Consider the following 25,586-nt stretch of genomic DNA (forward strand, 5'->3'; position numbering starts at 1 on the left):
AAAAAGAAAAAATGCCTTTATTAGCATACAAAATGAAAATCTGAGAATAGGCATTATCGAGCTGAAATAAATGACCATATAAGTGGTTATGTAGTTTTAGCTTGTTAATTACAAAATGTGTATATTTTCATTAATTTATCCCAGACTTAATAACTCATTCATTGATTCATTCACACCCACACCCACACGAACATCAATTTCAGATTTCTATTTTATTATGGTTTGAAACAGATACTTAGAGATAGTTAATCAATCTCTGTTGCCATTTTTTCTGCTGGATGTATTTTTATTGCATGAGAAGGAAGTTGCAGGCAGTGCCATATCACAGAATTAGGAAATAAATTAGAGAGAATAAAGGATACAAACTTTATATAACAGCTCTTTTTCATGTAAAGAGATATACATTTTGCTGCATTGTGTCCCTCTTTAGGACATAACCTGGCTGAAGTGGTCTCTGTCCAGGCCTACCTGTGCTCTGAAACCACACCGCTCACCTGGGTGGGCGGAGCTTCTCTGGAGTATGTCCAAGATGATGCTCAGGTAGGGAAGACACACAAATATGACCCTGTACATTGCATGTAAGTTTGTGCACCCCAGTGATAAAAATGACCTGCTCGGACATAGAAAACACAAAATGTGTTTGTCAAAAGGATGAAATTACTGTTTCGTTATTAGTGTAAAGCCAATCAGTTACCTGTACTCATAAAATTATCTTAACATGTTGTTTTGAATTGAAAACAAGTAAAATGATCTTAGCAGATTTGGGATTGTTGCTTTTTTTGCACTGGCCATTAGTTCTCACAGATTGTATCTTATTTATGAATTCCTTATTCTCAGGACCTGGCAGAGCACCTGGTAATCCACGGACATTGTCTAACCTCCACGGATCACAAGGACCTGAGCAGCCTCTTCAACCTGGGCCAGGGGAGCTCTCGCTGGGCTATGGATCGTCGCGTGGCCCTGGCCATGGCCAACCTGGATATCCCCCAAAACTGGAATGTGCTGGGAAGCCACAGTGGAGACGGTGAGTGCAGGATTATGTTATCTTGCTGAACGGGCATTCCTGCATAGATAAGTTGATTCAAAGCACATTATATTTGTTTTTTATTATATGTTCTAAAATGTTTAAACCATACGCATTAGGTAGATAATAGATCAATATATGAAATGTTGCAATACGAATTTGGCAGAGGAGAAAGGTTAAGGAATGTTTTACCTGGTGCTATATTTTATCATTTAGTCAGTTCATGTGCAGAAATTCTTGAGTGCAGTTAGTGAGCAGATACAATCAGCAGGTTTTGTCAGAACTTCATCCCTCAGCGCTGTGCTGGAAACTTGGAGCCGGTGCTCTCCAAGGAAGGTGAACTGTTCAACTCTGCTCTCTTCCACTGTCCTTCTTCTCCACCATCATTCCCATTTTCCATGCTCATTGGGCTGAAATCGGAAGTGAACATGATCACATGTGAGCTTCTGCTGAATTCATCAAAGCCAATTAAGCAGCATGTAATGTGGTTAATAGTGCCTTTCCATCTGGAAGTAGCCTTAGGCAGAGCTCAGTAAATCTGAGGGTGTGTATGTGTGTGTGTGTGCTGACCACCATATTTACTAGATGCCACCATCTGTTTGTACGATCTTAGTGTTTGTGTAGGGCCACCTACATAAATAACAAACTAGATTTAGCGTTAATATAGTTATGGCTGTCTGTTTCATTGCAGCGTCTCCCTCTAAATGTCTGCAGTTAATTTGATAACTGTGCTTATGACATCACCCTATTGCTGATGCTGTATGCGACTGAATTATTCATCCCCAACTTGCCTTTGGTGGTTACTGTTTGTTTATAGTACAGTTTGCATTTTTAAAGGCACTGGAAACACTTAACAAATTGTTATTCAGTCACAAAATATAGAGACTTTGTTGGGACTTGGAATTATTATGTTCTTCCTGGACTGAGTGCAGCTCTGAAAGAATGAGCGTCAACATTTTGATATACAGCTGGCAAAAGTGTTATCTTGTGAAATCTGTCTTTATGGCTCAACAAGGCCTGCACCCTGGTGGGTTTTGGATGCAGAATATTCTCGGACAAATAGAAGAAGTGAATTTTTAAGAGCCAAAGCATGGAGCCTTTTAGATCTGTAAAAATATGTTCTTGTCCTGTTTGTTTACAATAAAGTATTCACAATTTGAATATAAAACACAATGAATCTCTTAAAAGTAAATTGAAGTATATCAAAGCATAGATCGCCCTCCAGTATGTGGGTGAAAAGGGCTTTTATTACTTATCATCCTTATGTTTCCTAACAATTTCTACAGCCCGCTACGATACAAAAGTAAATGGAAAACAGAAATACAATTTTTGAGTAGGTAGATATAATGAAACAACGTCCACAATAACCCCAATATGTTAAACTACATCCATATTTGAGGCTATACTTATGGAGTTGCTAAGTATAATATCCCATTAAAGGTATTTCATTCAGTGTTGTAAGTGTAGACCATATTACCAGTGTCTTTGCTAGTAAAATTTCCCTGTGATTCACCATGATTTTTTCCCCATGCCACGTTCTTGCCCTGTTGGCTGAGGTGTGACTGACACAATCAATTCAGACAGCCTCTGTCTGGCCTCTTTGTTCCTCTGCATGTTCCCTCATGTTGCCTTGAAAACTCAGTAATGAAAATGGTGACTGTTAGACCTGTATGAAAGCTGTACTGCTTATTGTTATTCAAGTTAATGTGACTCACTTCTGCAGTTGCCTTTATAATTGTCACTTATTGTGGTCAAAGTCTGAATTGCTCGTGAATTAGTCACAAATGCTGCATTATTATGGATGAAAGCCATAAAAACCTTGATGACTAATTTGATGTCCCAAAAAACAACAAAACCGTGTTAGCAGACAGGAACAATGGTTGCAGTAGACAGTTACTTTGACTAAAATACACTTCATTAGATATTTTATTAAAGCAGCTACAAGGAACTTTCATTTTGTGTTGATTCTGGCGCCCACTGTGGACAAAAACTATGTTTTTACCGCCTCGTTTTGTCTGTATAAATAGGGAATCTTTGCGCTGATGATCTTGTTTTTTCATATGGAAGCATCAGTATTAATTTGAGACTGTTTCATAACCCCCTAAAAACTCCTTGTTATACGTTAAATTGGTATAGACCATAGAGCTTGTAACGATATCATTGTAAGACCCTATTATGTTGTCCATCCTGATGGAGTTACTTTGAAGATGATCTAACGATTTTCCCTTGATCAAGCTGAATTGTAGTAAATATATACTGCATTTTTAAAAATACATTTACACTACAGTGGGAAATCAGTACATTTCCAAGCTTACCAGTCGCCTGAGTGTAGGTGATTTGATGCAGACCAGTTACCTGGATACAGATCTTGTTGGACAGCACTGGGTGGCAGGCACAGGAATAAGAAACTGTCACCACTTTGTTGAAGAGCTTTTATTCCCTTAAAGTGGGTCAGTAGAGCAGAGGGATCCAGTGCTGTGCAAGAGAAGAAATCAATCATTGACATTTAGGTTAATTATCACGGGGAGGTTGTTATTGAGAAAAGATTCTTGATGTGTTTGTTTCCTCCTTTTTTCTCACATTCCATCACTGGCTTATTCTTTCATTTCCCTGTTAATCTCACCTCCCTCTTCCCTTCAGCAGCTGTCTTAGATCCCACTGCATGCTTTTATCTCTGCTGTCTCTGAGTTCTACCTTTTCATGTTCTTATATTTCTCCCCTCATCTCCAGAGCACAGTCTCAGGGAGTCTCCCCTCCACCTGGCTGTGCGATGGGGTCTGTATCGGCTGGCAGAGCTGCTGCTTTGTCAGCCGGGGGGTCTGATGGCTGTCAGTCTGCCAAACGAAGAGGGAGTCACGCCGCTGCAGCTGGCACAGGCAACAGGCAACACCGAGCTCCTGGAGCTGCTCACACAGTAAGATTATCAGCTCCAACTAGGCACACTGGGGAGAAACACTGACAAATGAATCACTGTTTTGCTGTAACAATATGCGTTCAGTGCAGAGCTTTCCCACACACAGTAAGGCAAAGCTTTCCTGCGAATATAGAAACAAGAGTTTTACCCTAGCTGTTACCCCATGCATTGGCTGTACCCAGTTATCATTTCTAGAGGGTCACAGGGGGCTGGAGTGGATCCCAGCTGACATTGGGCAAGAGGCAGGGTAGACCAAGTCGCCAGTCAATCACTGGGGCTGGCTGAGACATAGAGACAGGCAGCCATTCATGTTCACAGTCACATCTACGGGCAATTAACCTAACCTACATGTCTTTGGACTGTAGGATTTAATCCCGGAGCACCCGGAGAAAACCCATGCAGGTAGGGCGTACATGAAAGGTCCACACAGAAAGGCCTCAGCAGGTTCAAACCCAGAAACTGCACCACCATACCACCCAGCCATTACCCCAGATAATTTGCATTCTTTAGATCTCTAAAATACTGTAAATATACTGGTTGAAGGGCATTTTATGAACAGATAAAATGCTAAACACCTGTTGTTACCTGTCAAATTTAGGAATGTTTTGTGCTCAATCTGGATCCATAAATCTTTGGCACAGCTTTATAGGCCTGTTAACTCGGCCTGAAAAACTAGAAGATCATCATCTGGACTGAGTGAGAGTGCTTTTAGAAATGTATTTAAATATCCTAATGGCTTGGAAAGTCTTTCTAGACACATTTTCAATGATAAAAACAGAACAGAACTCAATATTAACCCTAATGTTTTGATTTTTGTTTGATTTTTGTGATTTTCAAATTAAAATAACCTACCTGTTGTGCTGCAGCCCGCCAAACCCACTAGCAACGCCTCCAGCAGGTCTGTCCCAGGTGTGGGCAGACCAGTCCCGCTTGCTGAGGTTCTGTCATGACACCGGGAACCTGACTCTGACCGTCAGACAAAACCTGAGGTGGAGCTCAGAGGAGAGCCGGCACGCTGACATCCTGCTTCTCAGAGACCGGCTCAGAGATGAGGACTTCCTCAGAGAGGTGAGTCTAGGTTATCAGTGTTGTCTGCTGCTGGTAAAGGTATGTAAACACAGGATTATAACAGAACAACACTACAGAGCAGATATGCATCAGCAGATAAAAACTTCTGCTAGATACTCAAAATGAATGATTGTGCCTCTCCTGAGGGACCTTACACAAGCGGCAACTAATGTACCTAGAAATACCATCAAAATAAGTTGGAAATTATAGTAAGTATAGATAGATAGATAGATAGATAGATAGATAGATAGGTACATTAAAATACAATAAAATACAACAATAGAATAAAATACTTAGATAGAAAAGATTAAAAAAAAAAAATAGATAGGTAAGGTGCAAAGAGTTGTAGTTGCAAGATGGTGGTAATAGTACTGATGACATGATGGTAGTGTTATTGTTAATAACTATATAATAACAGTATATAATGATCAATATTTATAATAATACAATAATAATATGTATATATGATATGATGACTGAACAGACATACATGTTTATAGTTGTAATTTTACATATAAAGTATGATGAAAGCGTGAAGTCAAAATCAGTCCCTCTCCGGTCTATATATCTAGGTTTACTGCATCATCTTATACTACCTTTCCTCCAACAGATCAAAGCTCTAAGGAGGGAACGCGTAGAAACCATCTTAGAGAAGGAAGAACTGGTGGATGATCCTACAGAGAACGGTATCATACCCTCTTCAATCTGTCTGCTTTGTGGGATTTGAGAGGCCGGGTTAAACTTAACTCCTCTCTTTTATGTTGCAGCGGTCTGCCATTTTTTTTTGTTCTAGTGGTTTATGAGGCTAGATACTGCTTGAATCAGGCCACAGTATTAATAGACATTGACTGCCCTCCTGTGGCGTTCTAAGGTATTGCAAGTCTGTGCAAAACAAATTAAGGTAGGGAAGAGAGCCGATGAAACTTGTGTAGTATAAAGTTTCAACAGAGGATACAAGTGTTTTTGTTGTTAAAGTCTTATGTGTGCTCTGCTTAGCATCAAAGAGCATTCTAGTATATTGTGTGTATTTGATTAAGAGTGCAGTGAAAAGTCATATGATTATAAGCAACCAAACATTTCAGTCATAGAATGTTTTAATTTGAAAAGTATGAATCACTGCAATAATACAGTGTGCAAAATGGCAGAGCAAACAAGCTATGTTTAAATGTAGTGCGAAAACTGATTCATCAAGTAGTTGATTGATATTTGGTGGTTCTTTTTTCTTTCTTTTGCTTTATATAATTTCAAATGTTATAACGTTTGGTTTTGAAACAGGCAGTTTAGAGATGGCTCAAATGATTAATCATCACTTATTCATTTATGTTTTATGATGAAAAAATAATCGAAAATCCATAGAGTTGAAGGAAATATTCATAAATTGTGTTATTATATTTCTATGTATTTTAATAGCTATATATGTTGCAACTAGCAGTAAATATTCAGTATAAATAAAAAAAAATGTAGTCACCAGGAAGAAATTTACAAGACTTTCACAAGATTTTTGTGTCTCTCTCTCTCTGTCTGTGTGTTTTATGGTATTATGCTGAGGCACAAAAAGAGATTGTTTAGTGTTCACTTACATATTTACAACATCTCCTTTGTCATGTCTTTGCTTTTTGTTTCTGCTTCCCTCATTTATGTTTTTAGTCTCTAACTTTCTCTCCTATATACATATATCCTTTATGGGTTGCTGCCACTTCCCTCTCCTACATTTCCTGCCTTTATATTTTTATGTGACCCCAGGCCTCATATCTCAACCACCCAAACACTAATTTCTGCACGTCGCTGCTTTGTTTCTGTCAAGCAGTCATACATTGTGTCCTTTGATCTGGGACGCACATGGTAGTTAAATGAAAAAGAAAGGAGATCAAGGCCACACGGTAAAGATCTCCCCAGGTTATGAAAAGAAAAGAAAAATAAGACCTTACATGGTACATACATCGTTAAGAACTGACAAACATCTGTGCTTACTTGAGCCTCTTTTGAAGTTTAATTGCTGCTGCATGGCTGCGCCTGAGTATGTTTTCTCTTCTTTCAGCACTGTACTCTGATATCAATGGAGGAACTTCTGCTGTAGAAGAAAATGTGAGTATTTAATGGAAGGACATGGCTTTTCTCATAATTATTCAAATGCACAAAGAGCTATGGTCTAAATCATGACCAGAATATATTTAACTCGTACTGTAAATCTCTCTAGAACTAGTGTTGAAACAGCTTCACCTGATGAGTCAAATACAAACATAAGTTACTTGCCCTAGTAACAGGTGTAAATCCTGCTTTTCAAATTTTTAAACTTTCAAAGCTCCATTCAGTCTCCATGAACATCTGCATCAGCCAGTGGCAAACTGCGGTCACAGCTACAATAAGGTACTGACTGCCCCTCAGTGCTCCACATTGCTTCACTCTCATTGTTAAGGTGTTGGAGTTGGCACCTTGCACGCACCACTGAATAGCTGACTTTGTGAGCGGACTTTGTGGAGAGGTGTGGCGTTTGCACATGATTCTGGTCATCCAATAGGACTTGTTTTATGTGATACAGATGGTTACCTAATTGATCTTACTTTGTCACACACCTAGGCACTCGCCAAACACTTGTGTTTTTGTACTTAGCTCCACTTGTTTTTGTGGGAAAGTCTTGCTGCTGGTTGGTGAAAGGTTCCCTATTTGTTCACTCAGGACTATGAGGAGCCGCTGATGTTCTGCCTGAATGAGGAGGAGGAAGAGGATGATCCGTCTCAGCCTGACTCTGGTAAAGATTTTATTGAAATTATTTTTAAACTTCCTTTTTCAGAAGCCTGTTTTTAGGTATGGTTTTAATTTTAGAGCTTGGGGTTCCTCAGCTGTAGATTGTGTTTTGTGCAGACTGAAATTGATCGCTGTTGTTTTAGGTGGTGTTATATTCATAGGAAGTTATCCAAGTACCTTCTAATCATTAAGTCAGTCCAACCGCAGGAAACATTTCCTTTCCTGAACAGAACTTGGAACTCAACTCTAATCCTCGACTATGGCTGTCTACCATCCCCACGGACTATAGGATCACATTTCAGCCCCCTGCCTGTCTCCCCCGCCTTCTCTGGACTTTTTTGGTGTCTTGTCACTCTGTGTTTGCAGTGATTGTGGCACAGAGAAGGAATCTTTTTAATACGTCATGCAGCAAATCCTGAGTCATCCTATTCCTGCCAACAGTGACAGGGGGGACAGAAATGAATCCTAACTAGGTGGCTGAAGGTGGCTTCACTCTGATCCGCTTCTGGACAGGAAGGGAAGGATTTGAGAGTGGGAACATCCTGCGGGTTAATAATTGGCTTGTATTGCTGCAGAGCAGACTGATGCCTCAGTGTAAGAATGCTGCGGTTACATGCTGAGGCTTCAGGCTTTATAACACTTGGCACTGGACATCTGCAATCTTAACTTCCTGTGGCTGGTGTTGTTTTCCATGCTATATGGTTTAGCCATTTTGTACTCTCTGTGTCATGTGCGTGTTTGTGAATGTGTGTTTGTTGGCTGGTTGAGGGCTTTCATATTTTCTGTGTAGTCTTTGAAGACTCCCTGCCTGTGACCTCGATCGATCCCTTAAAACTTTCTGTGGTTCAGACGAATAACACTGGTCACTCAAATCCTGTTTTTGCAAAGTTTCCCCTCAATTCTGTGTTTGAGTTTAAAAAAAAAAAACCCTAGCTCAGACTGAAAATGACTCAGGTTTTATACATGTAATTTTTTTCCGGGATTACAATGCTTATTTGACCCTTGAGGAATTTCAGTTCCTCATTAGACATTCCTGAGCTGTCGGGCAATACAAGTGGCCGGCATGTTTTTTTTTTTTTTCAACAAAGAAGTGAAGCACACATTGGGATTCCAGTCTGTTTTTATCACCTGTGATATGGCTGCTTGACTTCAGCTAATGCGTCATTGAACAGACACACATAACTTCTGTACCCAGAGCTTCAGCAAGGGATGAGGAATTTTGAGCGTAGCTGTCATGTCCTCCCCCCTTCTTGATGTCTTCTCTTTCCCTTCTCAAATTCAAATTACTGTAACTTTATTGGCATGACTGCAATAAAATAGTATTGCCACAGCAGGTTTACAATATAAGTGTAATAGTTCTAACTTTTAAAGGAAAAACATGACACATTTCTCCCCTGTCTTTCCTCTGTCCGCCTCCTTCTTCTTTCCCCCACCCCATGCCCTTCTAATGCCCCCAAAATTCAAATACCCCACCCAAAACACACAGTTGCCCCCAAATACCTACATACATACATACACACACACACACACACACACACACACACACACACAAACAGATAGACTCATGCACCCTTGCCCCCCGGGTCACATCCTCCCAGGTCAGCATTTTAATGTGAGTTTAGTGAACAAACAGCAAAGGCCACTTCATCCCGAGGAGCTCTGCTCTCCACAGCTCAAGAAGGAAGGAGGTCGGTGTGTGTGTGTGTGTTGTCACAGTTTGTACAGTTTGTGTGCACTTGTGTGTTTGGGAGGGAGAATGCAGTGTGGAAGAGTGCTCTGAAGGGGGCAAGGGGTATGGGGAAGTGAAAAAAAGGGGGTGTTTGTGGCTGAATGGGGGTTGCTAGGGCTTTGCTGAATGCAGTTTTCCAGCAGCTTGTTGAGATCCCCAGGGAGAGGAGATTGGAGCAGTGTGAGAATGATGTGTGTGTGTGTGTGTGTGTGTGTGTGTGTGTGTGTGTGTGTGTGTGTGTGTGTGTGTGTGTGTGTGTGTGTGCGCGTGTGAGAGTTTGTGTGTAATGGGGGGGGGGGGGGATTAGAGAGAGGGAGAGAGAGAGAGCAGGAGAAAGGGATTTATGATATGGATAGTTTGGCAGGGTGACAACAGACGATGAGTGCAACGCCAGGAACGCTAACAAGAGTCTCCGACCCCGGCTGAGGGATCTAATTGGAGAACGGAAAAAAGGATAAAACCTCACATAGACCCCACAAAGGCAGCATTAATGTTCACTAGTACAGTGCCAACACCCCCCTATCACCCCTCGTCATGCACACACACCCTCTCACACACAGAAACTACTTTCTATAGTCTCAGTGTACCTCTGTTTCCCTCCTCTACATATATTCTGCCTACAAAACCCTTTTCACCCCCTTTTTTCTCTCTTTTTTAAAATCTCATTCCTTTATTTATCTGCAATTATAAACCTGTGTTGGGCCTCTCTCCAGAGTGCCATTGTCTGATTTGTCTCTTAAACCCCCTTCACCATCCCATTCTCTCACTTTTATCACCTCTAGCCAGACGCACTTGTATCCTCGCTGCTGCAAATGGAGCACTGTACTCCTGCAAGTTGGCAAGAGAAGGAAAAGGGGGGTAAAAGAGGCATGGAAGGAGAAAACGGCAGCGGCTCTCACTGCTGTCTCCATGGTGAGGCTGCTGACCTGGCAGTCCCCCCCCTACCCACCCACCCACCCACCCACCCACACACACACACACACACACACACACACACACACGCTCCAAAGCTCTTTCCCCCTCAGCTTGGCTTTGACATGCTAAAATGTAGAGAAAGACACAGGGAGGAATGGAGTGATAGAGAAGGACTCACTTAGGACGTGGCATCAGGCATATTTGGGATGAATGGCTTGTACCTTGGAGTGTGTGGAGTGTGTACCTCTGCAGCCAGGCATATTTCTGAGACAATCATGAACTCACAGGGTTAATGATTTCTCCTATGTCTGAGACTCAACTGTGCTAAGCTGTCTGCCCCCATGTTTGTCTTCGCTGTAGGTTCTGAAATCCCTCCTATGTTTGACTTTGTCTCTTTCTGTTTCTCTCCCTCCTTCAGTCACTCTTTCCGGCCGTCAATACACTCCTCCCTCTGCTCCTGTCAGCATGTGTTGATCTCCCTCCCTCCCTCCCTCCCTCCGTGCTGTGTGTGGTAGATGACTGAGTGAGGGGGACAGAGAAAGACTAGAAAGACCCAGAGGTTGGCACCAATTTGAGAAGGGCAGTTAGATAGACAGGAAAAAGCGGTAGATAGAGAGGAAAGTCAACAGAAGGAGCAGAGGGAGAAGACGGGGTTCGGCCCTGGCTCTGTCGGACAGTTGGTGCAGAGTTGTGGAGGGGGAAGGGGTGGATTTTAGGGGGAGGGGTGGCTGGGGGAGACAGAGGGGAACATGCTTGCTCACTCCTGAAGTGTCAAGAGTGTCTACAGTGGGTCTCTGGAAAAAGGAGAGTGAGCGCTGCAGCTAGTCCGCAGTCTGTTCAGCCAGTGGGAAATGGATGTAAACTGAGGCGCTGTAAACACTTTCAGCTGTTTGGATACATTTATTTTCTTGAAGACCAACCAAATCATGGATTCTGACTCTGATTCTCCGTTCAACTATTCCTGGCCCTCTTTTCCGAAGATGAGGATGCGCAGGAAGACGGGTAAAAAAGGTAACACTGAGTGGTACACTGATTGATAGATGTGGCAATCTTAATTTATTTATAGAAGAACTGTCTTTCAATCCTGTCACACTGACTTCTTTGTATGAGTGTCCATAAAGGTTGATTAATTTCACAGACAGTCAAATATTCTTGGAATGGAGTTACAGAAAGTTATGTTAATTGCTGCAGTGTTTGACAGACATACGATGCATGTGGGTGACTCAGAAAGAAAGTGGCCAACTTGTTTACACACAGACTATTTCTCAGTTACATCTCTTTTCTTATAGCTACATCATGGCAGAAACGTCTGGCCATTCACTGTGGAACAATAAAGTTAAAATTAGACTGTTCCCATTACACATGCTTATTCACAGGCCTCCTCTGCAGCGGCAAGTCAATCAGAGTGAGATAACTGCTTGTTTGCCAGTGATGTAACCTGATATGTGACAGTATGTTGGGGAATGTCAGATGTCTACTCGAAGCTGACTGAGTGCTGTGGGGCTTTTTGACGTCCTTGGGCCACACAGTTGTGTACATGAATGAACCCTGCTGAGGAGTCGTGGCCTCATGTGACGGCTGGGATCCATGAAGTGAGACCCGGTGCTTAATATGTGCCTTCATATACCTCTATTAAGGGACCTGCAGTTGATAATCATAATCAGTTTTGGCGTCACCGAAGTGTCCCTGGGGGTCAAGTTCAGTGTTTGCCACAGTTTGACAATTTTATGAGAAACTGAACTAAAATCAAGTTAATTCTGCTGCTTAAACTTGGCATACACGTTTGTTGCTCCGTCATTAGTCATGGGAGAGCTGAAGTGAATGCTTAAAATAGTGCAAAATTCAACCAGAATAGTTAAACAGTTCATTGCTTGTGTGCAAGTGTCAGTGTGTTTTTTGGGAAGAGAGACAGAGCAAGAGCAAGAGACACAGAGGAAGATCAAGTTACTGCCATGTCTGTGTCATGGCTCAACTCCAGCGCTCTTTTCCTCATCTTTCACCATAAACCTCTGCAAGATTATCCATGTTATTGCTTCTTAATTGAGATTGACATCTGCAGATTTTATACACACTGCCTGTCTGTGCTGTTCAGCTACAGAGCAGAAACAGCGGCGCTATATGACCTTTTTAAACCGACCATATATTGTCCAAGTGGATTTAGACATGTTCAGAAGTCAGAATCTGAAGTAAAACAGCTCTGGTGTAACAATGCACCTGCAAAGTGAAATGTGATTTCAGGTGTGTGGAGCCACAAGTTTATTTCTTCACTCTGACGACTGATCGCTACTCACTCTGGGTTTACATCTTCCTGGATGTCTTGGGCCGGGTGACGCACTCAAATGTAAACACAGCGAGAATGCACAATGTGATGCTTGGCCTGGGATGTTTGACCGCAGGTGTCATAACTCAGAGTGGGTTTGTGGATTTTGGTGGACAATTGTTTTAATGATTTAAACGGCCCTCCATGAACATTGAAGTGGAATAATTACCTCTCCACTTTTATGAGGTAATAACACCCTCTGTTGTGATTCTTTTAGACTCTGCTTGTTTTTTTACTCTGCTCCTGATTTTTTCCCAGCTCTCTCCAAAGTGACAGTTGTTTAGTGCGGTGCTTCAAAATCAACTTACATCATGAAAGAAAGGACAGCACGGACAAATAAGGCATTAATACTAATACTAATACTAATAAACAAGCCTGAGTGTTAACACAATTAACAATTATGATGCTCTGTTTATCTTGAACTTTTTGTTTTGCCAGCACACCAGCAGCCTCCAACGAGAGAAAATCTTGAGAAAGAGCCCTTGTGACAACCACCCCCCCTCATCCTGCCTTCCTCGATCTCTCTCTCCCAGGGGTGTGCATGGGTTGAAGGGTCACTCTCTCTGTTTAACTGCCCTGGTCTGGAAACCTGGCAGTGACTACGGTCTTTGTCTGGGTCTCTGTAAAGCTCAAGCTCTCTCTTTTTCTCTCTGCTGCTGCTCCAGGCGCTGCTACTGTATAGGGTTGGCTCTCGCTCAGGGACATGCTCTGAATATCACATCACATCCAAATATGCCTTCTGTGAGCAAAATCCTATAGAAATAGCCCCACACATTGCTCTGCATTCCTTCAAATCTTCTTTGAAATGGCTACCTGCAGACAGCCCCCTCTGTCTCAGCGATAAAGATAGCTTCTCTGGCCGAAAGATTGATTTTGTGCAGCTCTAACTTGTTAGTAATATGAACTCCATGCTACTCTGTTATCCCCCAGTTAACTAATGTTAAACACAGATTGCAGTGCCTGACAGTAATGTTCACTGAGGTGGTGTTTATGGGTCAGAGGTGTGTGAATGATCAGGCCCGTGGCAGCCAGCTGTGGCTTTGGACCCGGCCCAGAACCTTAACTATTAGTCCTGTCTGTCAAGCTCCTTAAGTGGACTTATATGAAACACTGTCTGCTTTCAAACGGTGGTATGACCCACATCAAGGATCTGATATTCGTCCAAAACTAATCCTGTGATACATATTGGAAGGTCTAGGTCTAGTAGAAGGTGACTTTGTGCAAGTATCATGCATCTGGATTCAGGTTCATACACATTATAATGTTTTCATGTAGGACTAAGATGATACAGAATTTTTTTTAACCAACAGACAAACAGGTTGTAATGCTTATATTGTGCCATCTTCTGCTGTTATCAGAATGTAGTAACTTACAACGCATTCACGTTCTGGGAAATATGATGCAGTTCGAGCTCTGGACATCCTGCAGTGGTTCAGCTTGAGTCTTTACATTTGATGTGGATAGAACAGGGATCATCTGGTGTCCTCATCAATGTCTCCCTGTTGGCTCTCAGATTTATTGGACTCACCGTCTACAGGAAGCACAGCCAATTGTTGGTCTGATTTATTCTCTGCTACAAATGCTGGACTTCTCTTCTTCTGCTCTGCGGTGCTGGCAGCTTGGAAACTATGGATAAACTATGGATTTGTTTTTTCACAGAGGACTGTTAAGTCTAGATTTAATATCTGCTTGAGGAGTTTAGGTGGAAATGACAGTGCCAACGACATGTATTTACACCTTTGGCATTGTTGCAGGCAGGGCTTGGCCAGCGTAAGGTGAGACTGTCATTAGGAACATAATAATATAACTGAGCTAATGAGGCTTTCTCTCCTGGTTAGAGTGACAAGTTGAGCTGTTGCTAATGTGGTTAGAAGTTCTGTTTTTCCAGGGAATGCTTCTCAGGTTGAGAAATCTCCTTTTTGTTGCTGGACTTGACATGCATAAGGCTATCATACCCGTGAGCAGCTGAATTTAACCACAATCTATTTCTGCTTACTCAGAAGCTCCACTGAGTGGGAGTTGGTCGATTGATAAGTAGCAGGGAGGGTAAGTTCCTTGTAATTTGGTGATGTTGATTGGTTAAGGTGGGAATTTGAAAGCCTGATAAATGGCAGTGCTTTAAATGTTGATGACAGTTCCTCAGAATCATAGAGCAAGGGCATCTTTCTAGATTGGATCATATCTTTCTAGATTATTTTGCGCTAATGTTCAGCAGTGAGATTGGACAGATAACTCACTCAGACATTGTTTCGTACTGTAATACCCACTGGAAAAGTAAGTTCACATACATTTGCCACAAACACCTCAAGCCTTTGAGTTTTAAAGTTTACTCTTGAGCCAGACGGAGCTTGCCATGGAAATGTAGATGTTCAAATTTCCATTTTATCTGAGCATTTATAAAACTTTTCGTCCATGTCGGCTTTAAAGTTGAGTTCATTTTTTACCTTGGAAACAGCCTTCGACAAAGAGTCATATTGTAATATTCCAGTGTGTAACTGTTGGGAGGATCTATTGGCAGAAAATGAATATAATATGTTTTCATTAGTATATAATGAAGGAATCGTTGCATTTTCGTTACCTTTGAATGAGCCGTTTTTATCTACAGATACCACGGGTCGCCCTCCATGGAGTCTGTCATGTTGAACAACCATGTTTCTACAGTAGCTCAGAAAGGACAAACACTTGGTGTAGATAGAGCCTTTCCGGTCTTTCGTTAGTTTCGTGGGCACTGTAGTTTCTCATACACACTTCACAGCCTGTTCTCATTCCCAGGTCGTCAAATACAGACGCAATCGGTTTTCAGTTAGTTGCCCTGACACTGGTCCTTTAAGATCCATTTTGCTGCTGTTCTGGAGTGTGTGCACAGCAGACCATAAAATAAATCATTTTTTAATGTTAAATTGGACTTTTAGTATATTAGTGTGTTTTCTTCTTTCTTCACAAATTCACTGTGCAGTATGATGTATGTGCAGTATGATGTACAGCGGGTAAAATAAGTATTGAACGCGTCCCCATTTTTCTCAGTAAATATATTTCTGAAGGTGCTATTGTCATGAAATTTTCACCAGATTTTGGTAACAACCCATGCAATCCACACATGCAAAGAAACCAAAATAAATAATTTCAGAAATTAAAGTTATGTGTAATAAAATTGAATGACACAGGGAAAACATTGAACACACTTACTGAAATGTATTTAATACTTCATACAAAAGCCTTTGTTGGTAATGACAGCTTCAAGACACCTCCTGTATGGAGAAACTAGTTGCATGCATTGCTCAGGTGTGATTTTGGCCCATTCATCTGCACAAACAAATCTTGAAGTTTCCGTGGACCTCTTCTATGAACTCTGATCTTTAATTCTTTCTATAGATTTTCTATTGGATTCAAGTCAGGTGATTGGCTGGGCCATTCTAGCAGCTTTATTTTCTTTCTCTGAAAGCAATTGAGAGTTTCCTTGGCTGTGTGTTTGGGATCATTGTCTCGCTGAAATGTCCACCCTCGTTTCATCCTCATCATCCTGGTAGATGGCAGCAGATTTTTATCAAGAATGTCTCTGTACATTTTTCCATTCATCCTTCTTTCAATTATATGAAGTTTGCCAGTGCTGTATGCTGAAAAGCAGCCCCACACCATGGTTCCACCTCCAAACTTCACTGTTGGTATGGTGTTTTTGGGGTGATGTGCAGTGCCATTTGACCTCCAAACATGCTGTGTATTATGGCATCCGAAGAGTTGAATTTTGGTCTCATCTGACCAGACTATCTATCTATCTATCTATCTATCTATCTATCTATCTATCTATATATATATATATATAAATATAAATAAATAAATGTTGTGCAGCAAACTTTAAATGCGCTTCAACATGCTTATCCTTCAGCAATGGAGTCTTGCGCGGTGAGCGTGAATACAGACCATGGCGGTTGAGTGCATAAGTTATTGTTTTCTTTGAAACAATTGTACCTGTTAATTCCAGGTCTTCCTGAAGCTCTCCACAAGTGGTCCTTGGCTCTTGGACAACTGTTCTGATAATTCTTTTCACTCCTCTGTCAGAAATCTTGCGAGGAGCACCTAGTCATGGCCGGTTTAAGGTGAAATTATGTTCTTTCGACTTCTGGATTATGGCCCCAACAATGCTCACTGGAACATTCAGAAGTTTAGAAATCCTTCTGTAACCAATGCCATCAGTATGTTTTGCAACAATAAGGTTGCAAAGGTCTTGAGAGAGCTCTTTGGTTTTACCCATCATGAGCTGTTTCTTGTGTGACACCTTGGTGATGAGACACCTTTTTATAGGCCATTAGTTGGGACTGAACCAGCTGATATTAATTTGCACTGACAAGTGGCAGGATTGCTTTCTAATTGCTGATAGATTTCAGCTGGTGTCTTGGCTTTCCATGCCTTTTTGCATCTCCCTTTCGTCATGTGTTCAATACTTTTTCCCTGTGTCATTTCACATTGTTACACATAACTTAATTTATGGACATCTGTGGTTTGATTTCTTTGCATGTGTGGATTGCATGGGTTGTTACCGACCTTGGTGAAAATTTCATGTCAATATAACCTTTAGAAATATGAAGAGAAAAATGGTGACGTGTTCAATACTTATTTTACCCGCTGTATGTGCATAGTTTGACACTAGAAGGATGTTTTCACATTCATCTGCTGAAAGTGGAAAGTTTCTCTGTGCTCATTGAAAATCAGATTTTAAGGGGAGGGTCTTACGAGCCAGAGTCCAATTTGCAACTTGCAAAGTGTCATGTAGAAACTTGAAACTGCCAGCGCACATACACTGATAATGGATTCCACAGACTATTTGTATATGTCTTAACACATGTCTGGAGGGGATCTTTAAGTTATATTTCATCCTGTTGTGCAAATAAGCTTGAACAATACTGCGTTGCATATATGTCTCCTCAAAGATTTGTTGTAGTAAGCGCTGTAACTATTACCTTTCAGCCTCTTTGTGCATATCTGTAGGTGGTTTTCTAACCTGAAATATTTTCCAAGAAATTGTGTTGTGGAGAGGCTGTGTTTTGTGCAGAGTAACATCGCAGAGGGAGCTGTGTGTGTGTTTTGAGAGCAGGGGTGTTTTCCTCTGTTAACAGCAAAGCCAGGCTACTGCTCACAGTGACTCTACTGTGTTGAAAGGGTTCCTCTCAATGCTACTGTGTGCTCACCAGGAGTTATTTCCACTCAACCGCTGTATCGAAGGCAGGGTGGGGAAGAAACATGCCTACAGATGCCCACTCACGACTTCAAGCACACCCATTCACGTGTGACACACACACACACACACACACACACACACACACACACACACACACACACACACACACACACATACACATACAGAGACTCTTGGTCCTGAACAATGATATGCAACTGCCCAGGATGTCTATGTCACTTCCTGTGTTTGTGAATTATTTGGTGTTGCTGTGGAAACCAAATGTAATATTGAAAAATCCCCCCTCTTTCTTTCTTTCTCTCTCTGTCTCTCTCTCTCTTTATGCCCCCTTCACCATGTAGAGAAAAGCCAGTCCATAAGGGAGAGCCAGGCCTCTTCACCGACTCTGGCTGCAGCTGCCAGACTGTCAGCGATGATACATGGCAAAGACCGAGTGTACGCCAACACCATGCTGGTGGACCAGGTGAGTCGGAAATTAGTCTTTCTTTCTATTCAGTGTAAGTAAAATATTCTGTGTAAATCAGTTACATAGTTTAAAACATTAAACTAAAAGCAGACTTGGCTCATATGATGTAAAATGTTCCATTACAGCAGCTACAAATCAGCCTGTGGAAAGGTTCCTTCTCATTCCCTTGACTTGTCTGTTCCAGGTGGATGACGCTGACATTAAATACCGCTCTCCAGGGGAGGAGGAGGTAAGCCCCGTGGCCCACATTGGCAGCCCATGCTGGGAATCCTTCTCCCTGACTCCCCCTGATTCAAAGAACTGCTCGCAGAACTGGCACCCATCCTCACCCCATAATGGCGAGAGAGGACTTCAGGGCCCCGGCCGGGAGAATCACAGAGAGCGTGTTTCTCCCCCCTCTCCCTTTGCTTCCTCCCCGTCTTTTCCTTCCTCCCCGCTGGCTTCCCCGTTCCGATTGTTCGAGGGAACACAGAGGCGTCAGACGCAGCAGTGCCTGCCAGTTTCTCCTGCTTTGAATCGTAGAGGATGCAGCTTGACAGAGTCGAGTCGGGGCCTGAGGTAGGACACTGTTAATGTTAATTATTGAATAAAAAATCAAAGGCATACATATTGTGAAGTATTATATTTAATTAACTTTTAATATGGCTGGTTGAGGTTTTTATGTTAAAGTGAGACAACAAACACTCTGCATCATTGCAAACTTAATTCCTTGAGTTTTTGGAAAAATAAAATCAGTGCACAGATTTAGAAACTTGTTGTGTGATCTTGATAAGAAACATTCCTGTGACTAATGCATACTAGGACAATCAAGCATCATCTGTTTGGAATTTCAGCAAAAGCATTTCACAGCATTGCACATTTTGTGCAGCGATATTGTCCGTGAAGGTGCGGAAAGTGACAGGAAGCCTGGACACAATTGAGCTGTTTGTGTGTTGAAGTTGCTGAACATTCCTTCCAGTTTCCTCAGTGCTGCAGGATCTTCTTTGCGAGCACTGGAGCCGGCAAAATGTTTCACAGTTTAAAGCCTGAATATTGCCTGGATTTGCCATGATGACTGTCCATGGTGATTTTTAAGATCCAGGCCATCTGCGCTTATCTGTGGTAATCATGGACACAGAGTCAGCATCTTATCCCCAATTAAGTTACAGGCCACTCAGAGACATCATGATAATGTTGGGGCTGGGTGGATTTTTAAGAGAGGAATCTGAATTGAATCTCTTGTTGTCTTCAACTGTAGTCTCAACTCCTAGACTTTTTGACAGCCAGCAGGATTTTATTTTTTTAAGTCCAGCTTAATGTGGACTGACAGTTCACTGAATTTTGTGCATTTACATCTATGCTTTTGTATGTGTGTGTTTGTGTGTAAATAGTCCAAGTCTTGAGTGTGACAGTGGAGAAGAGGACATACTGGGACATTCGTACCCTTGCTCATCTTTAAAGCAGCAGTCCTTCCTGCGATCCAGCTCAGGAGAGGAGAGGGACTCTTTTGACACGTCGCCAGACTTCAACCGAACACACTCAGACAGCACGCACCAATCCACCAAGGTACATCCTGATTAGAAATGTATTAAATAACCAGCAGCAGTGTTTTTCTCCATGCACAGTATGTGGATTCATCTGTGGCCATAGTCAGAATTCTTCCTGGTTTTCTCATGCCTTTATTATTAAGATAAAAACACGGTCTCTATATATTATTGGCCTTTAGATAAGAGATTTAAAAGTTGACAGATAAGCAGATCACCTATGTAGAGTCTGTTTCCACTGACATGATGTACTGAACACACATTTATCAATCTTGTGTTCAATTCTTAGTTAAAACTTTAAAACGTTTGTTTTTATCCTAAAAATATATTACAAGCATAAAAAAACACAAAAAACTTATGCCATACAGAAAGTGCAACTTAAAGCACTAAAACATTCACAGCATGTCATACAGACAGTCACCAGTTGATAGTCCAGACCGTCAAAAGTGCAATAAGGTAAACAAAAAGTCAGATATATGGAGTAGATCTGTTAGATCTTACAGCTCCGTCTGATCCCTTCCTTCTGATCTGCTTTCTCACCCAGAACCCAGAGGAAGCCGAGGTTCGTATGCGCTCTTACTCCTACTCCTCCCCCAAGGCAAAGCCGTCACGGCCGCTGCTAAACCGAGACGCAGCCATCACTGACCTGGCAGAAGGTGAGTGAACTTTGACCCCTTTGCCCTGTGACCTTTCTGTTCCCAGGAGTCAGCTGAATGGACACATGTGCCACATGTCCTAACAGGGGGCAGACTGGACAGGTGTCATAAATCAATTGAACCTTTTATAAAGTGTTTGCGTGTTGAGTGTCAGCTATGCTTTGATACAGCTTCGCCACTCACGTGTATTTATGAGTACATGCGAGTGCGCAGCATTAAGGCCGTGCTTTGTCCCGTGTAGATGGTGCATTCAGCAGCGGCAGTCGTTCTCTACTTCAAGCTTTATCTCTCTGTAAATCCCTCTCTCGTCTCAACCAAGTTAGTAAGTACAAGAACATGCGTCAAACAGCAACCTTATACACTGCTGATTGATCGGTGACTACATTTCAGGGTGTGTTTCTGCTCTTTCTGGTGAACTGCGGGATAAATTGGTGATTATCAAGAGCTGCACAATTAAAGGGCATATCTGGTATGTTTAAACTTTTCACAACCCAGTGTTATTTAAAAGTATTTGTATACAACATGGTAAAACTGGAGTAGAATAATTGAAAATGTCATGTTTTAGGAAGAAACTAAATCATTTTGCTGCATGTTTTGCTGTTAAATGATTTATCTAAATATTTTGATCACACAGTTTTGCAAAACACTGATGTTTCTCATTGTGGCCCAAATTGTGCACCCCTATATATGTGGCTTTGTATTTGGTGGTGAGTGCGGCACTCATAATGTGCAATGCACAAACCACTGTCTCGGAGAAGAACATATTGATTGTTATTTTGAATTGCTGGGAGATCAAGAGCAGATTTTCTCCAGAGCTTGACGTCAAGCCTTTTTTCTTAGTAATAAAACAATAGTAATCCAACCTCTATTCATTTTAATAATGACTGACAAGTGGAGGTCTGAATCTTTGGAAAATACTCTCTACTTAACTTTTATAGATCATCGGAGGGAGGAGTTGTTTCTACTCTGAGGGTTCTGTTTTGCTTCCATTTTGGTACATACTTTGTTTCCCTCTTGGTTTTGATTTTCCATCTTCGGTGTCATCTGGTTTTTCAAGGCAAAACTCTTGTGCTTTGTTTGTTCTTTTTCGGTGGGGGTTTGCTGGATCCAGATTGTTTCAGGGACTCTTGTATTTGCTTCTAACTCAATTCTGATTGGGGATGATGGTTTTTAACACCCTCGGCTGATTCACTCAGAATCTATAATAATGTCTTCGCTTTTATTGGCACATATTTCTGGCTTACTCATTTGCCTGTCCTTGTTTCTCTACCTTACAGAGCAGAGAGCCTTCAGCCTGTCAGAGACTCCCAGAGAAAAGAGGTAAAACCAATGTGTCATTTCATGAGCTCAGGAGCAATACATTCAACTCTTCCTCCCTTTTTAGTCATCTGTGTTGACCAGCGGTTAGACATTGGCTCAGATGTGCCTACATGTGTGTATGTGTGCGGTTTGCATGTGTATGAGTATCTTCAGTATAAAACCTGTGGTTGGGGTCTGAGTGTGCAGGATGTGACATACTTCCTGTCATAAGGCAAGGGCCAGAATACGCTCTGATTGCAACCTCAAAATAACCCTGAGTAAACAGCAAAACTTTCCTGGACTCCAGACCTTAGAAACATTCAGATAATGTCTAGACTACATCAATGATACTGAATTTGTAGTATGTACATACTGTAGTCAATATAGACTAGCTGTACTGAATTAACATTTGCTTTACAATCCTACCATGTGGCAAATTCTGCTTATCTTCTTTCATTTCGTAAATGCCACAATCCATATCCATCTTACAGCTGATTTCATCTCACTGTCTCATAAATTTATCATGTGCTAATACATTTTGTTTGCCAATAACCATGCATTGCTAACAGAGGAAACATTTTAGAAGATCATATTAGGCAATTAGATTATCATATTAGATCATCAGATTGTTGTATTATAATAAAGCATATTAATACTACAATATTTACAACACCAGCCTGATCTGACTCATTTTTGTCCCTCACAATCATTATCCATCCAGCGTTACCAGAATGTGGATGTTGCTAAAACAGCCTGTAGCACAAACATCCATTTGAATATTCACATGTAAAACCTGTGGTCATCTTTCTTTTCCATGCACACTTTATTAGGCCCAGAAACTGTGTGTAGACTCTAATCTCAGATGATCATATGATTAACATTTTGAGTCTCCTGATGAGCTGAAACACAACAATCTGGTCTGAGGTGTGTTATATCCACGCAGGGTTTTGGGTTTCCGTAAGCGGGCCCAGTCAGCAGAAGAGGAGAGCAGCGCATCACTCCAACATCTCACCCTCACAGAGTTCCTCAAAGAGTATGTTTTCACCAAAATGGCCTCATGGCCATGCATGTGTAGCTTAACTCATTCTAACCGCTGTTGTAAAACCATTCCCCCAACTCCTCCATTAACCACATGGATTCGTTGCAGTCGATTTAATAATGAATCCTCAGAAGCAGACTGTATTAACACTTTTTTATGTCCGATTACAGTATAGGTTTGATGTGACATTGCATGTTTCTTTTACGTTCTGTCATTGTTGCCTTTCACCTAGAATGTGTAATGTAACTAGCATACATTGCTGTCAATAGTTGACACATTATTAATTGCATCTTGCCAAGGTCACACTATAAATAGCATCCACTAGAGTCCATAGTGACTTCCAAGCATGCCAAGCATGTTGTTAAGAGTAATAGTCTGTAGACCAGGGGTCCTGGAAGACTGTCTGGACATTCTTTCATTCCAGCATGACACCAATGTGCCTTATTATCCAACTCTTCTTAGAATAATAAAAGTACTCAAATAATGATTAGTTTTATAAGGAGTGTGCATGTTGGGCTTGAATGCTGCAGTCTTCCACAGGCCAAAATAATGGTAGAAGTTGAAGTGATCACCGTTGACTGAAATGTTCAAACTGAAACAGGATCGAGGATGAGGAGTGGGACAAATACATAATACCGTCTAAGGTCGAGTCAGAGAAGTACAAAGTCAGCCGGACCTTCAGCTTCCTCAAGAACAGGATGTCCAGCACTCGCAACAAGACCAAGGTGAGGCCACAAAGAGAAAAATATGATTCCTGCTGGCTAAGATTTCACCTACGTGTGTTTAAAACATGATTATAGTAATCCCTATTGTTGAATTTATATATATATATATATATATATATATATATATATATATATATATAAAATGTCAGAGCTGAAAGGCCTCCCAAAGTAGCGCAGTTAAAGGTTTACCACCTCTCAGACGGGCCAGGTCAGGATTCCTGTGCTGGGGAGCTTTTGTCTATGCCTGGTGCCTTTATTTGGTGAGGGAGAAAATTCCCTCTCCTCAAGTCTTAGCAACGGGACACAGTGAAAATATCCTCTTACATAATGCGTAGACCCCCTCCACACAGCATGAGGAACCAAAACACATTCCATAGTATATTCTCAATCTTATAAACACAAGTGAATGTGTTCAAGAACATGTTTCTATGTATGTACAGGCGCACGATGCACATGAACAGTCAAATAACAAACATGCACTCTTAGACTTCCTTGTAAACTTTGATAAGAAAATAAACAATGTACTATCACACACATACAGATAGGAATCCCCCTAATGTCTCCCTAAGGATGAAGCACCACAACAGCAGCCAGTCTCCATGGACCTTAACAAAGTAAACAAAAAAGCTCACTCAGGGGCCCCTCTATCTCAACTAACTCCACTTTAACAGGTGTGTTCAGCAGGAAGATGACCGCTGTACGCCTCTTTCTGCTGCTGCTCGGTGTCATGTTATTTCTACTTTGGTGGTTTACATGATATTGTGGCATTGACTGCTGTAAATGTCAGCTGAATGAGCGAGTTTAAAATATTTATGACTTGTGCTTCAGGTGAAGGGGAAAGAGGTGAAGGAGGGAAAGGAGAAGTCCGGAGCCACTAATGGACACCAGTTTGTTCCCGTGTCTCCATCTGGTCCCGCTCTCTGTGTGGCCTGTGATAAGTCTGTTTCTGGGAAGGAGCTGTTGCAGTGCTCCAGTAAGTACTGCACTGTCAGTACTGTTGTTGTTTTATGTCTGTAGTGGCTGGTCTGTTTAGGGTTCGTGTAAATCTCTTCGCACGTGCTGCCTTGATGTTTTGTTTAACAGAAGACATGAAGTCAGTTTTCTTCCTCTCACAAAGTCAACATCGATCACGAGGAGCAGGGAAGTTTGACAGCCATCTGGACACTGAGTCCAGAGATGTGGTAAATTTGTTTATTAATGGTTAACTGATGAAATTAAATTGGATCTCATCTGCCTTTGTCTGTAGACTGTTTCCTGAATGTCCATAAAAACTGCAGAGAGTCTGTCGCAGCCTGTGGAAAGGTAACCACTGACACCACGCACCTCAATTCATCTCATCAAATTGTTAGAGGGAGGAGTCAGACTTGGGCCTATATTAAAATTTTGACATGACAGTTTTCTACCATTAAAGGGGCATTCCACCAATTTTACACATATAGTTCAGCTTACTTGTAACGGTTAGAACTACTCACACAGGTGGATAATGTCTTTTGTGGCTTTGAAGAAGATTTGTCAAGTGTGAGAAAATAATGGGTATCTCTGCTTGAGGTCTAACAAAAAGATTCTGTAGATGCCATTATGGGAAATGTAGCATCTACCATTATAAGCATTAGCAACACAGATTAGCTCTCTGTGTTTCCTGTCACAGTCTGCTGTCCTGTCTAATAAAGGCAAAATGCCAAAAAAAGAAATAAATCAGCCACTGAAGTAGAGGCAGGCGGTGAGGAAGCTGGTACAACAGGAAGAGTAGATTCCAACACTTGGTGACAAAGGAACTCCTGGAATGTGTCGGACATTGCAAACTGATGATGTATTACAAGAGTTGTGGGGGGGGTTTCTTTCATGTTTTTTTGTAGACATAAACTGACTCCAGTATTGACTGAATTTGTTGTTGCTATGTTACTACCACAACAACCTGATATTTAAAGCACAAAAATGATGATTTACAGCTGCTGATGTTAATATGATTATG

General features: G+C 41.5%; 1 protein-coding gene and 1 long non-coding RNA gene across 10 annotated transcripts in view; one reads left to right on the top strand and one right to left on the bottom strand.

Moving 5' to 3' along the window:
• Positions 1 to 25,586, top strand: part of LOC127376633 (rho guanine nucleotide exchange factor 28) — a 41,628-nt gene that overhangs the window by 6,040 nt on the left and 10,002 nt on the right. For 4 of the 9 annotated variants that reach the window (XM_051423698.1, XM_051423700.1, XM_051423701.1 and 1 more), the window contains exons 4-20: positions 431 to 540; positions 838 to 1,024; positions 3,755 to 3,938; positions 4,805 to 5,006; positions 5,617 to 5,692; positions 7,045 to 7,091; positions 7,683 to 7,755; positions 18,248 to 18,369; positions 18,557 to 18,930; positions 19,743 to 19,917; positions 20,440 to 20,551; positions 20,793 to 20,873; positions 21,829 to 21,871; positions 22,794 to 22,883; positions 23,491 to 23,614; positions 24,443 to 24,587; positions 24,861 to 24,916. In XM_051423698.1, coding sequence (XP_051279658.1) covers positions 431 to 540; positions 838 to 1,024; positions 3,755 to 3,938; positions 4,805 to 5,006; positions 5,617 to 5,692; positions 7,045 to 7,091; positions 7,683 to 7,755; positions 18,248 to 18,369; positions 18,557 to 18,930; positions 19,743 to 19,917; positions 20,440 to 20,551; positions 20,793 to 20,873; positions 21,829 to 21,871; positions 22,794 to 22,883; positions 23,491 to 23,614; positions 24,443 to 24,587; positions 24,861 to 24,916 — 2,201 coding nt within the window. Of the gene's footprint in view, positions 1 to 430; positions 541 to 837; positions 1,025 to 3,754; positions 3,939 to 4,804; positions 5,007 to 5,616; positions 5,693 to 7,044; positions 7,092 to 7,682; positions 7,756 to 11,126; positions 11,407 to 18,247; positions 18,370 to 18,556; positions 18,931 to 19,742; positions 19,918 to 20,439; positions 20,552 to 20,792; positions 20,874 to 21,828; positions 21,872 to 22,793; positions 22,884 to 23,490; positions 23,615 to 24,442; positions 24,588 to 24,860; positions 24,917 to 25,586 lie in introns of those variants that run through there. The other 5 variants (XM_051423704.1, XM_051423703.1, XM_051423705.1 and 2 more) reach the window with 5 other exon arrangements.
• Positions 290 to 10,970, bottom strand: LOC127376642 (uncharacterized). Its single transcript, XR_007887549.1, has 7 exons — positions 10,574 to 10,970; positions 6,978 to 7,077; positions 4,791 to 5,033; positions 3,648 to 3,966; positions 3,340 to 3,499; positions 1,217 to 1,434; positions 290 to 1,063 (listed from the first exon to the last, which is right to left on the bottom strand). It is a non-coding gene; the product is annotated as an uncharacterized LOC127376642 (long non-coding RNA).

This window comes from Dicentrarchus labrax, unplaced genomic scaffold, assembly GCF_905237075.1.
Source record: "Dicentrarchus labrax unplaced genomic scaffold, dlabrax2021, whole genome shotgun sequence".
Classification (NCBI taxonomy): Eukaryota; Metazoa; Chordata; class Actinopteri; family Moronidae; genus Dicentrarchus; species Dicentrarchus labrax.